Source organism: Pangasianodon hypophthalmus, chromosome 23, assembly GCF_027358585.1.
Source record: "Pangasianodon hypophthalmus isolate fPanHyp1 chromosome 23, fPanHyp1.pri, whole genome shotgun sequence".
NCBI classification, from domain to species: domain Eukaryota; kingdom Metazoa; phylum Chordata; class Actinopteri; order Siluriformes; family Pangasiidae; genus Pangasianodon; species Pangasianodon hypophthalmus.
The window spans coordinates 327,312-341,819 of record NC_069732.1 but is presented as its reverse complement, the minus strand read 5'-3'; the positions used below and the strand labels follow the sequence as shown (position 1 = coordinate 341,819).

The following is a 14,508-nucleotide window of genomic DNA, read 5'->3' as shown; positions in this document are numbered from 1 at the left end:
GCAAAGGCTTATGGAACTTGTCCTTAGAGGGCTGCATTGGACGAAATGTGTCATTTATCTAGATGACATAATTTGTATGGGGAAAGACTTCACTGATCATGTAAAGAACATCACAGACATTTTGACCAGGTTCAGAGAAGATGGTCTCAAGCTTAACCCTAAAAACAAATGTCAGTTTTGCGAAGCATCAGTAAAGTACATGGCCCACATTGTCTCAAAGGAGGGTCTGGCCCTTGAGCCAGCTCATAGTCAACTAGTAACAGATTGCCTAAAACCTAGGTCTCCCACTGAGGTATGAGCATTTCTTGAGCTTTGTAGTCATTATAGGTGATTTGTTGCATACTATGCCTTTAAAGCTCAACCCTTACACAAACATACTCATAAGGATGTCCCCTTTGCATGGTCAGATGACTGCTCAGCAGCATTTCAGCAGCTGAAAGATGCCCTGACATCATCTCCTGTCATGGCATTTCCTAATTTTGACTAACCATTCACATTGAGTACAGATGCATCTAATACCACAATTGGTGCTATTTTATCAAACTTAAAATGGCAAAAGATATGTTGTTGAATATGTTAGCCATGTACTATCTCCTACTGAACACAAATGGTCTACATAGTACGACAAAGTATTATGGGCAATAGTTTGGTCATTCAGGTATTTTCATCATTACTTGAGTAACTTGGTGTAGGGATGGAAAGGACATTTCACTGTACCAGAAGATCCTGTTCTCTCAGGTGTATAGCTGGTTTCAAAACCAATAGAGTCCTAATTGTAAAATGAGACAACTCTGGTGGCAGTTTCCACGTATGGTGTTAGGTGGTGAAGAGCTTTGCCATACAGCTTGCATTGCCCAAGATAACCCTGAGAATTACCAAACAGTCATTCCTGATGCTCTCATTTGGGACACTTTGTATTATTAACATGGTGATCCCTGTGCTGGACACTATAGTGCTGAGCACATACTCAAAAGAGTTCCTCAATGACGGGCACCTCTCTAATCTATTTGTGCCTTTAGACCTTTTCAGTTTGTGTGCACTGATATTACTGAAATGCCTGTTACTTCCAGATGATATGTCAATGCATATCCAATGGTAGATCAGAAAGCCAGTACAGTGGCACAAATACCAGAGCACGGTATCCCAGAGAAACTATTTTCTGATCAGGGGCATCAGTATGAGTCCAAGATTCTGCAGGACATCTGTCACAGGCTAAAAATCAAAAAGAAAATAACCATTCTTTACCACCCATGTGGATAGAATGATTCAGTAGGACTTTGAAGGATCAGTTATCCAAAGTTCAGTACCTGCCTGCAGTTGGACTATCATTTATCATAATATTATCCTTGCTACATGCAATTCTGTCACTGGATAAACCAGCCAACTCTTCCACAGGTACTGGTCAGGATTTAGAGTGCACACATACTGCCAAAAGGCTGAACTCTCACCAAGCAAGATGGGCCCTGTTCTTGAAGAGATTCCAGTGTACCCTTTCATACCGGGGGTCTAAGAACACAACAGCGGAATCCCTTTCACATCTGTTAGGTTGGGCAATCACATGTCCTCTACCCTCATCCTGAACACTGGCATTGCACAGGGTTGTGTGCTGAGTGCTATTCTACTCCCTTTTCACCAATTACTGTGTGTGGTATTCCACCAACAACCTCACCCTCAATGGTAATTGTGACCAGAAGTAGTATATATACAGAAAGGAGCACTGGGCTTAGAACAGACCATTCATTTGTCAAAGGTGTGCCTCAGGGTTTTGTCTAGTCACCTCTCTAGATGGAATTCTCAGGGAGAGTATAAAAGCTAGCCTTTGTGTTATAACTCCCCTGCCACCCAATTTGTCATGTTTTGTAACCACAGCCATGTCAGGCTAGGGTTAACTGCCTCAACACTGCTTTTTCCCTTGATATTTTTGAACATCACTTACAGGTTCGTATGGCCTTCAAGACCAAATCACCATAGCCAATGTTTAATGACATCACGGACAGATATATAATTATTTTGTTTTTTCTTTCAGATAACCTTTAAGAATGCCTTTGACAAAAGAATTCAATTCAATTCAATTTTATTTGTATAGCGCTTTTAACAATGAAAATTGTCTCAAAGCAGCTTTACAGAACATAAGAAACAAAAAGCATGCAAACAGAAACAAAAACATGGAAACAGTCCTAGATGTTAGACAAAATTATCCCTAGTGAGCAAGCCTTAGGCTGGATCAGGAAGCTGTCGCAAGCTTGTGATGGGCTTTAACAGGAAACATGGCAAGCACATCACACACCACACTGTCACCAAACTTATTAACAAATTCAAACATACTGGAAGTGTTGAAAACCGAGAAGTGGATGTCCACAAACACCCACTGACGAAAGGCACAACCGATGTGGTGCTGGCAAACACAGTCCCCTGTGTATGGAGACATTGGGACACCCTGTATTTAATATGGGATTAATTAGACTAGGAACCAAAGGAATAACTGGCAGGCTCATGACAATAATGAGGGGAATTTGTTTTGATTCTAGTCTCTTATTTATTATTTCAAAACATGCATTGGCAAAATAGTTGATGAAAATTAGAAGACGTAGGAAAGATTTCTTCTGAAATCTTTAGAATTCTTTAAACAGACAGCGAGTTTCCTGATATACAAGTAGATTATGAAAATCACAAGAGGCAATACAGCAATGCTGAAAATAAGATGCCAAATGGGTTATTCAGAGATTTTTCCTTGCAGAGTAATTTAACAATTGAGTAATTATGACAGCATATTCTGCTTACTTTATATTTAGACAGCTGAAGTCGGGATGTTAGTGTAATGGATATACCAACTTCAAACTTTGTTGCTTATTATAGTTACATCAGTCTAATATAATCACATACAGTTAACAATCATTATGTAATTTTTTTGAATCTCAAACAAGAGGAAAGGAAGTATCTAAAAAGAAACATGAGTTCTTGTTTGACATTTAAATATTTTCTTAATATTATTATAAATCTCCTGCAGTTTTAATCCATATATTATGGGATTGAATAAAGGAGGAATGATTAAAAATTCAACCGACATGATCATGGCAATAATGTGGGGAATTTGATTTGATTCAAGTCTAGAATTTATAATTTCAAAACTTGCGTTGACAGAAAAATTTGTGAAAATGAGAAGATGTGGTAAACAGGTCTGTAGAGCTTTTCTTCTGAAATCTTTAGAATTCTTTAAACACACTGAGAGGATCCTGACATAAGAGTAAAGTATGAAGATCACTGGAGGAAATACAGCAATGCTAAAAATAAAAAGTCCATATGTGTTATTAAGTGATGTTTCTTTACAGCTTAATTTCACAACTGAATAATTATCACAGTATATTCTGTTCAATTTAAATTTACACAGTTGAAGTTGCGATGCTAGAATAACACCGACACCAACTTCACAAGAAGGCATAAACCATGATAAAAATAAGAGCTTTCTGACCGTGGACATTTTTACAAGAGTTGCATATTGTAATGGTTTACAGATGGACACATATCTGTCATAAGCCATAGTCGATAACAGTGTGAACTCTGATACACCATATGTGTAAATACAAAATGCCTGAAATAAACACTCTTTATAAGACACAGTTTGTTTTTCAGACAGTAAATCAATGAGCAGTTTAGGATAGAGAGCTGTCGATCCAAGGAGAGCATTACAAAGCAATGCAGCAATCAAAATGTACATGGGCTCATGGAGACGTTTCGTTTTGAATATAACAGAAATGATAACCATATTAAAGCAGATAATCATTATATAGACAGTGAGTGTAAATATAAAATAAAGATATCTGTAATGCTCTAATTCAACATGTCCTTCCAGTGTTAAATATGTAAAATTGGTAGAATAATCCATTAATTTCTGTAAAGTAATCCATGTGATTTAATGGTAGTCATTCAGAGAGCAGAGTGCAGATAAACCACAGTTGTGGTGAGGAAATCAACTTCACAGACTTTAATACTCTCTCATCTAAACACATAGTCCTTAGTGATTTGCTGAGAGCAACTAGAAGAAAATTCCTGCCTCCTTCCTGACATTTGCTATCATAAATCTGGCTTATCAATAATGTCAATGGTTTAAATTAGAAAAACCTTTTTTTTTTTTAAAAAAAAAAAAAAAGTCTTTTAATGTCCTTCTCCTAAATAACTGCAGACTAAGCACATCTTGAATGTCTTTTTGAATTCTAGTGTATGTCTTTCAGGAAACATTTTTAAAATGTAATTATCATCTTCTCATTCACAGACAATTGTATTAGTCTTTTTATTTTTTACTTTTAAATTGTGTCTTGCTTTTATGTTACATCATATTTATTTTTTTTATTATACATTTACATTTTGGTCCAACAATATTCAAAGGTCAGTCTGACAGCTAAAACTCTCTTGTTTCTTTGCATGTAACTGAATACAATACAAGGTGGCTGAAAAGTCAGAGGGGGCGGGTTTAACTGGCAGGTAACACTTAATAATCCTTACCTGTGTCTTATTACCACCAGTTTACTTATGTGTGTTTCTTAGTGCTTTCAGAAACTACTGTACAGAGAGAAGGGGGGAGAGAGAGAGGCTGGTATAGCTGGTGGAGTATGCTATGCACACAGACTGACTGTGCACTTGAACTTTGAATTTGAACAAGGTGAAAGCCATGAGCTAGTGATGATCCCTTTCCTGTTGGTTTGTACTTTTTGGTTGAGTTTTGGAAAATGAAAATAAACCTTGAGCATGGAGCTCTGCTGAAATTCTGCCTGCCTCCTGAGTCTTCCTCTGCACCTATACACACCGGGTTCTACAATGCGGTGCTGCACAATGCATTTATAACGTTCAGTCACTCATCCTTAGTAACTTCCTTGTCAGGGTCACAGTGTTTTTAGGAAAAGTTTTTAGGAAAATGTCACTGCTTGAGACTTATTATTGACTGGAATGATATAGCTGAGGTTGCAGAACTGTCAGAGCCATTATTCACTTCACATGCTGACCTGCAGATATTTCTACATCTGGGCATTTTACAGTAAGCAAGACCCTAGTGCCTCAGGATTTGGAGTTCCCCCACATGTTATGTGGTGAATGACCTCGTACTCTGGTACTGGTGCATGGCTAACTTCCTCTGGGGCAGGTGAAGTTGAAGCTAACTACACTGAACGTATATAAAGCTTGCCTCTTGTCCAATCAGAGAGCAGGAATTATGATTGCATCACTTTCCTGTGGAGCTCGCCACTCATATTGTGAAAGAGTATGTACAGCATGCTAGAGTTTTCAGGAAGAAACAGAATCCAGATTCTTCTATGGTTTTGATATATATATATATATATATATATATATATATATATATACATATACATATACATATACATATATATATACACATTTTTTTTCAATTAAATAGCAGATAATTAATTTAACATAATATTGGTCATAAATCTGTTATGTTTTATAATGTGTCTGTAGCCTATAAAGATTTTCCAGAGTAATCGTTATATTAGACAGCACACATATTATTAGGGCATCCCTGTGAGTTCATGAATTTATATTATAATTTATATTAAATGAAAGTCAATACATAACTACACACTTCCTGAAATATCTAACAGTAACAAAGTGCTCCTTAACAGAACATATTTGGAGTCCCTTAAGACCTTTTCTCCCTGTTTATATGACCTGTGATCATTCCCTGACTACCAGCATTGAGGCAAAATGGCCTACATTGGTACATGACTTGTATTCTCAGGGAGTCTACACTATATCACTGGTTAGAGCTTGGTATGAATGCTGACTGCCTTACTGTATTCATTTGCTTTAAAATAAGTTTCTTAAAATGTTCCATTCTGCATTGTAGATCAGTTTAATGGGCTGCTTGGAGAAAGAGGGTATGCCTGCAAGAAGGACCAGATGACTCCATATCCAGAGCCACTGCCTGGCCCTCAGGGTCAATTTAAGGGGGTCATACAAAAACTAGGGTCAGGATAGAAATGACCTTTGGAATTCTCATGTCACACTTCAGTTGTTTATGTGTAGACCCAGCCAAGACACATGACATAACAGTGTGGCACAGAATAGCCATGGTCAGGAAGGAGAGGCTCCCTGATTTTTTTGCATCCTGTCACCATGGAAGAATCAGAAGCCAGGGCTTTGAGACAGGCAATTGCAGAACAATTCTTTGTTACTTATTGAATTTAGGTTACTGTTATAGTACACCACAAATAAAACAGTAGACACAATCTTTATCTGGCCAAGGAGAAAAGGCAACATTAAGACATTAAGATTATTTGAGAATCACATTTCAACATGACAATACTATACCACTTTTTCAATAATCCAGGTGTTCAACTTACAGTTTGACATACTTAATTTGCAGGACATTGTTCTACATGTTTCGTTCTGTATATATATATATTTTTACATAGCAACCTTACATTTAAAAACATACCTACACCTGGGAGATGTTAAAATGCTCAATAATTCAGATTTTTAAAAAAATACTTAGCTTTACCTCTGAGGATTTCTAGGTAGGGAGGAAGTCTGTTACTATATACTGAGTGGATTAAGCAGGGGGAAGAAATATTGCCAGTAGAGAGATTTGAACATGTAAGACTTTGTGTAGACCACTGTGGCAATATAATGTATAAACATTGACTTTATCCTCTCGAAGTCCTCTCAGAGCTCATAGAAATTGTGTCATAATTATCAGTGAATACATCTCACTCCTACTCACACAATAGTCATCTCATGGGTAGTGCTTGCAGGCTATAGCAGTCTTACTGAATAAAGAGGAAAAACACAGCTTATTAATGCTTACTCATCTATTTAAATAAAATTATTATTTTAGTCCACTTGTACTCAACTTCTAACAATATGCTGGAGTTACCTGGGTCAGAAGAAGTAATTCAGAGGTATGGCCCTCCATTAAAGAGCCAATTCTTCATCCAGTGTGTAATCTGGTGGTGGAAAACCGCCACCAGTTTTGTTTTTATTCTTTTTCCTATTAGTTGTAAGAAAATATCACCAGAGCACTTTGTCATAGGCAAAATCAGACAAAGAAGAGCGTAAGGAATCAACATTTAAAGAAGTAGTATAATTACCTAATAATCTCTCTCTCTCTCTCTCTCTCTCTCTCTCTCTGTTACACATGCTACTCCTGAGATAACAGTGATCCTCACCCCTTCTGCTCTCCGGACCTGCCTGATCCATCCTGATGCCCTACTTCTGGTTGGAGTTCTCATCACTTGGAAACCACATGCTGCTGGTGAGATAGATAGATAGATAGATAGATAAACTTTATTGATCCCATGAGGGAAATTCTTGTGTTACAGCAGCATGGTCAGTAGCAAGATGCAACACATACACACACAAAATATAAAATATAAAATACAGTAAGTTAAATTAAATGTAGTAGTGCAGATATGGAACACAGCTGTAGATTTAACCAGATTTACATCAGTATTTACATAAGTGCACTTGTGAAAACTCGCAGTGAATAATGAATATGAAGAACTTTGAGAATGTAGAATATAATGACAGCTTTCTAAATGATAGCTTTATTGTAGTAGTGTAATGTGAAAGTGTTATCATCTGTCACACACAAGTGAGCTGTTGTACAATGTTATTACGAATGGTAAGAATGAACTCCTGTAACGTTCTCTGTGACAACGAATTTGAATGAGTCTTTTGGAGAATGAGCTCCGCTGACTCTGTAGTGTGTTGTGGAGTGGGTGAGATGGATTGTCCATGATTGTCCACCTCCTGTTCCTCACTGACTCAAACGTCTCTAGTTTGTGTCCAGTGGTAGATCCAGCCTTGCGAATAAGCTTGTTAATCCTGCTGGTATCCCTGGCACTGATGCTGCCACCACAGCACTGTAAATGGCACTCGCCACCACAGACTGGTAGAAGCTCTCCAGCATCTTGTTGCATACATTGAAAGATCTGAGCTTCCTCAGAAAATAGAGTCTGCTCATTCCCTTCTTGTACACAGCATCAGTGTTGGTCCTCCAGTCCAGTCTGTCATTTAAGTGTACACCCAAATACTTGTAGTTATTAACAATTCCAACTTCCTCACCCATGATGGTTATGGGCTTAATCAAAGTTTTAGTCCTCCTAAAGTCCACCACCATCTCCTTGGTCTTTGTCACATTTAGGAGTAGGTCATTCTTAGTGCACCAGTCCACAAAGTTATCCAGTAGTCCTCTGTACTCTGACTCCTGTCCATTCCTAATACACCCCACCACTGCAGAGTCGTCAGAAAACTAAGAAAGCAATCCAGGAGATGGTGGATGTGCTGACACCCATTCTGAGCAGCTTCTCACTCAGCATGAATGGTTGGATGGTGTTGAAGGCACTAGAAGAATCAAAAAACATGATCCTCACAGTACCACCACTTCCATCCAGGTAAGAGTGAGTATGCTGCAGCAGATAAATGACCGCATCATCCACACCCACATGAGGCTGGTAAGCAAACTGGAGTGGGTCCAGTGCAGGTTTCACCTGTGGCACCAGATGGGCTAAAACTAGTCTCTCCAACACTTTCATGACATGTGACGTCAGGGCAACCGGTCTGAAGTCATTGAGGCCAGATGGGGTGGCTTTCTTAGGTATCGGTACTAGACAAGATGTTTTCCATAGCACCGGTACTCTTTCCTGCATCAGACTTGGATTGTAGATGTGCTTCAGATTACCAGACAGCTGAGTAGCACAGGACTTAAGAACCCTGGGACTAATACCATCAGGGCCTGCAGCCTTGCCTTGATCAAGTCTCTCCTGCTGTCTTCTCACCTGGTTGGTCGTCACAGTCAAGTGAGAGAATATGGTCGGTCCAGTTGAGGAAGGCAGTGGGGGGTTGTGGTCAGGGATACTCAGCAGGGTGTGGTGTTGCTGTAGATGTGTATTTGGTGTCTGCAAGGGTGTCAGGACTGTTCCTGTGTGGGATGGCCCAGCAGGGGGTCCTGTGCTGAACCTGTTAAAAAACACATTCAGTTCGTTGGCACTGTCCAAGCTGCCCCCCTGCTGACGGTCTTTCATGCTGAAGCCTATGATCTGCTTCATGCCCATCCACACGTCCTTGATGTTATTTTGCTGAAGTTTCCTCTCCAGCTTCTGCCGGGACGAGTCTTTACACTCCCTCAGTCTCATTTTCAGTTGACCTGAAGATCTGAAGGCCCTCTTCTTCTTGTTCAACAGATCTTTCAGGTCACTGGTGATCCAAGGTTTAATGTTCAGTATCGTGGCAAAAGTTAATATAGTCTGTGACACAGTCAGTGATACTATTAATGTCATCCCCATGTGGCACATTCCAGTCTGTGGTCTCAAAGCAGTCTTGCAGGGTCTCACTGGTTTCCTGTGTCCACCCCGTCAACATTCTTGTGGATACAGGCTGCCTTTGAACTGCAGGAACATACTGAGGTGTTAAAGAGAGGGATTGTGATCTGAATTACTGAGTGGGGGTAGTGCAGTGGCTCTGTAAGCATCTTTGACATTTGCATACAGACGGTCCAGTGTTCTGTTTTCCCGCGTGAAACAGTCAACAAACTGTTGAAAGTTTGGGAGAGTAGAATCCAGATTTACATGGTTAAAATCTCCAGTTATGGTCACAAATGCCTCAGGATGTCGACACTGTAGCCTAGCAACAGTGCTGTGTATGGTGTCACATGCTGCTGTCTGATCAGCTGGGGGCGGGATGTACAACCCCATTTCCAAAAAAGTTGGGATGCTTTGTAAAATGTGAATAAAAACAGAATGCAAAGATTTACAAATCACATAAACCCAAATTTTATTTGCAACAGAGCATAGACAACATATGAAATGTTTAACTTGAGACATTTTACTATTTTATGAAAAATATTAGCTCATTTGTAATTTAATGCCAACAACATGCCTCAAAAAAGTTGGGACGGGGGCATAAAATACAAATAAAATATATACTACTACTATAAAATACTACTATTGACCTATAAAGCACTGAATGGTCTCGCACCTCAGTACCTGAACGAACTTTTGTTCTTTTATGATCCGCCATGCGTACTTCGATCAAAAGGTGCAGGCTATTTGTTGGTCTCTTGAATAGTGAAGGCTACAGCTGGGGGTAGGGCTTTCTCTTACAAAGCCCCACAGTTATGGAACAGCCTTCCACTTAGTGTTCGGGGCTGAGACACAGTCTCAGTGTTTAAGTCTAGGCTGAAAACATATTTGTTTAGTCAAGCCTTTTGTGAATAGTTTTTTCTTAGGTACAGGGGCAGGTCTGGAGTGTTCACAGGCATAGAGTGTCGTGGTGAACTGGGATGTTTGGATGCTGTCGCCCCCCACTCTCACGCGTTCACTCAGGTTTGTTGATGGTGGAGTGGATGCTGCTTTATGTCCCAGGATGCCCTCGTGTCTGTGTTAGCTTCTGGCTCATCCTTTTAGTTATGCTGTCATAGCTAGTCTTGCTGCAGTCCCTGATAAATTCACAGTGATAAATTTAAATATTTACAATATATTTTTGTGAATCCATTTATTTCTGTAAAGCTGCTTTGTGACAATGTCCATTGTTAAAAGCGCTATACAAATAAAATTGAATTGAATTGAATTGAATTGATTGAACTCTGCATGCAAAATACATTGTCCTTAACCATTACATGACAATAAGCACACCTAATAATCATCTCTCCCTCTCTCTGTCAAGCTACACATGCTACTCCTGAGATGTCAGTGATCCTGACCCCTTCCCTTCTGCTCTCCGGACCTGCCTGACCCATCCTGATACCCTACTTCTGTGTGGAGTTCTCATCAGTTGAGTTTGCTCGCTGCTGCTGGGGGCGGCCCCACATGGACAGCCTGAAGATCATTGAGATTGCTGGGGATGGCGCCACTTGGGGGCTGTGGATATGGCTTCTCATATGGGGAGTTGTACTGTGATGGCTTGGGACTGCGATTACTGCTGTGGCTTTGGGGCTGCGGTTGCCACGAGCAGTTTTGCACTCAGGTCTCCATCAGTAGACAAATCAATTCAATTCAAGTTTTATTTGTATAGTGCTTTTAACAATGGCCATTGTCACAAAGCAGCATTACAGAAATAAATGGATTAAAAAAAAAAAAAACAGCGGATAAGTTTAACGAACCTGACTTCTTGTGAAAATCGTGATGGTTGCATATTTGCATTATTTGACCATTTAGTACACAGTTATAGAAGGGAATGATTTATAATTGCACTATCCGTTAGCACCCAGATCAGGATGGGTTCCCTTTTGAGTCTGGTTCCTCTCAAGGTTTCTTCCTTATAACGTCTTAGAGTTTTTCCTCACCACCATTGCCTCTGGCTTGCTCATGAGGGATACATTCACATATTTACAATTTGTTTTGGTTTAATTTAATTTGAATTTATTTATTTCTGTAAAGCTGCTTTGTGACAATGTCCATTGTTAAAAGTGCTATAGAAATAAAATTGAATTGAGGACAAAATCTTAACAGAGAGGCTGCCAAGAGACCACTGGCAACATTAAAGGAGCTGCCAGAATATCTGACAAGTACTGATTATTCTCTGCATATGTCAACAATCTCTCATATTCTTCACATGTCTGGACTGTGGGGTTGGCAGCTAGATGAAGCCCTTTCTCACAAAAAAAACTCCAAGCTCGACTATATCACCCCAAACCATGTGGCACAATATGTTATGGTCTGATGAGACCAATTCGAAATGGTATAATAATTTCATAATTCCAAAAGTTATGTTTGGTCAAAAAAAAAAAAGTTATGTTTGGTCAAAAAAAAACCCCAAAAAAACGGTGAAGCATGGTGGTGGCAGCATCATGTTTTAGGGCTGCTTTTCTTCAGCCAGAGCTGGGGCTTTTATCAAGGTGGAGGGAATCATGAATAACTACAAATACCAGTCAATTTTATTGCAAAACATTCAGGTGTCTGCTAGTAAGCTAAAGATGAAAAGGAATCTCCCCTTTCAGCAGGACAATGACCCAAAACATACATCCAAATCAACAAAGGAATGACTTCACCAAAAGAAAGTCAATGTTTCTGAATGGCCGAGCCAGAACCCAGACCTGAATCCAACTAAACATCTGTGAGGTGACCTGAAGCAGCTGTGCACAGGAGATGCCCTTACAATCTGATGGATCTAGAATGTTCGTGCCAAGAAAGAGTGAGAAAATATTGCCAAGTCAAGATGTGGCTTGCGAGCAGTGTAATAAAATCAAAATGTGATTCAGCAATACATTAGTTTAGAGGTGTGCACACTTAAGCAACTAGGTTATTGTAAATTTTTATTTTTCATAAAATGTTTGATTGTTTTTCACTTAATTTTTATATGTTGTAATTTCACATTATATATATATATAGTCTTTTTCAGGAGGCTACTAACACAACGTGCAATTTGGTTCTCAGAAAAAATAAAATAACTGCATAGTGGTTCAGATGACAGACACATAGCAAAAAGTTTATTATATTTAAATTTAAATGTAAATAGATTGTTGTAGATATGAGACATTTGACAAAATTTTATGTGTAATGTACAGTATTTACCATAATATTATACTGACTTGTGATATAGTGCCCATTACAGTTAAAATGGAAAAAAGTCATATTAAGCTCCAATTCTAAAGAGAAAGCAACTAGAGAAAGAGAAGACTCTACTTCTAAAAAGAAACTTGTGCCCATTTTCTCCATGAAATTAATCTCCTTATATTATTAAAAATCTCTTGCAGTTTTAATCCATATATTATAGGATTAATTAGAGGAGTAATAACAGAAGGAATAAGTGACAGGATCATAGCAATAATGTGGGGAATTTGATTTGATTCTAATCTGTTATTTATAATTTCAAAAGTTGTGTTAACAGAAAAAAATATGAAACTAAGAAGATGTGGTAAACAGGTCCGTAAAGCTTTTTTTCTGAAATATTTAGAATTCTTTAAACACACAGCGAGTATCCTAATGTACGAGTAGATTATGAAGATCACTGGAAGAAATACAACAATGCTGGACATGATAAGACCATATAAGTTATTAACAAATGTTTCCCTACAATTTAATTTCACAATTGAATAATTATCACAGTATATTCTGTTTAATTTAAATTTACATAGCTGAAGACGGGATGTTAGTATAATGCCTATTCCAACTTCACAACAAGGCAAAAACCATGATAAAAATAAGATCTTTCTGACAGTGGACATTTTTAGAAGATTTGCATAATGTAATGGATTACAGATGGACACATATCTGTCATAGGCCATAGCTGATAACAGCGTGAACTCTGATGCACCATATGTGTACAGACAAAATGCCTGAAATAAACAAGCTCCAACAGAGATTATTTGTTTTTCAGACAGTAAATCAGTTAGCAATTTAGGATAAAGAGCTGTTGATCCAAAGAGAGCATTACAAAGCAATGCAGCAATAAAAATATACATGGGCTCATGGAGACACTTGTTTTTGAATATGACAAAAATAATAACTGTATTAAAGCAGATAATCATTATGTTGATAGTGAGAGTGATAATAAAATAAAGATATCTGTAATGCTCTAAATCCACATGTCCATCCAGTATTAGATATGTAATGTTGGTAGTATAATCCATTAATTTCTGAAAAGTCATTCATGTATCTGTGATTTTCTGGTAGCCATTCAGAGAGCAGAGTGTAGACAAAGATAAACTACAGCTGTGCTGAGGAAATGAACTTCATGGATATTTATACTCTTTCATCCAGACACATATTCCTTAGTGATTTGCTGAGAGCAACTAGAAGAAACACCCAGTCTCCCTCCTGATCTTCATCATCTTTGTCAACTTCCATGTTGTAGTTGTTCCTGTTACCAACTACATTATAGTAGCTCTATACAAGTGAAAAACAAAAGTGCTTATCATGTTACTGAGAAAGAGGAAAGCACAAACTCCTCTGTCCTGAAGACTTGATGTTTTTGAAGATGTTCCATATATTTAACAGTTAAAAAGTGCAATGTGTTATACAATAATAAATTACAAATCTTAGCAGTAGTCAAATCATTGTGGCATAAGAGGAATAATATCTTCGAGTTCTTCCACTCCAACCTTAACACACCATGTCTTTGGGCAGAGTTTGGGGAAGGAACGTTTAATGTCTCTACATGATGGGAGAAAAACTAGTTCATGCTTTTGTCACCTCCATGTTGGATTGTAATGCATTGATGTCTGGATGTTCCAGTAGGTGCTTAAACAAGTTTCAGTTAGTCCAGAATGCAGCAGCCAGAGTTGTTACTTGAACCAGAAAATTTGAAACATCACCTCTATTTTATCCACACTGCATTGGCTACCAGAAAAAAAATACAAGTAATGACCCATAAAGCACCAGAATTTCTTGCACATCAGTACCTAAACAAAATTATGATTCACTGCTCTGGCCTTTTATTAGTACCTAGAATAATGAAGACTACAGCAGAGCAGATTTTTTGTCCCTACAAAAGTCCCCCAGCCATGGAACAGCCTTCCAAGTGCTCACGACTCAGGCACAGTCTCCTTAGAGCCTTTCAACA

The 14,508-nt window shown here is 38.4% G+C and overlaps 2 protein-coding genes across 2 annotated transcripts; both read right to left on the bottom strand.

Annotated features, from left to right (window-relative positions):
• Window positions 1–2,938: 2,938 nt before the first annotated feature.
• Window positions 2,939–3,883, bottom strand: LOC117595854 (putative gustatory receptor clone PTE03). The gene has a single exon (XM_034298629.2). It carries the CDS (start codon window positions 3,881–3,883, stop codon window positions 2,939–2,941), a length of 945 nt encoding a protein of 314 aa, XP_034154520.2.
• Window positions 3,884–12,631: 8,748 nt separating this feature from the next.
• On the bottom strand, window positions 12,632–13,676 carry LOC113529052 (putative gustatory receptor clone PTE03). Its single transcript, XM_026918007.2, has one exon. The coding sequence runs from the start codon at window positions 13,592–13,594 to the stop codon at window positions 12,632–12,634; it is 963 nt and encodes a 320-aa protein (XP_026773808.2). The 5' UTR covers window positions 13,595–13,676.
• Window positions 13,677–14,508: the final 832 nt, after the last annotated feature.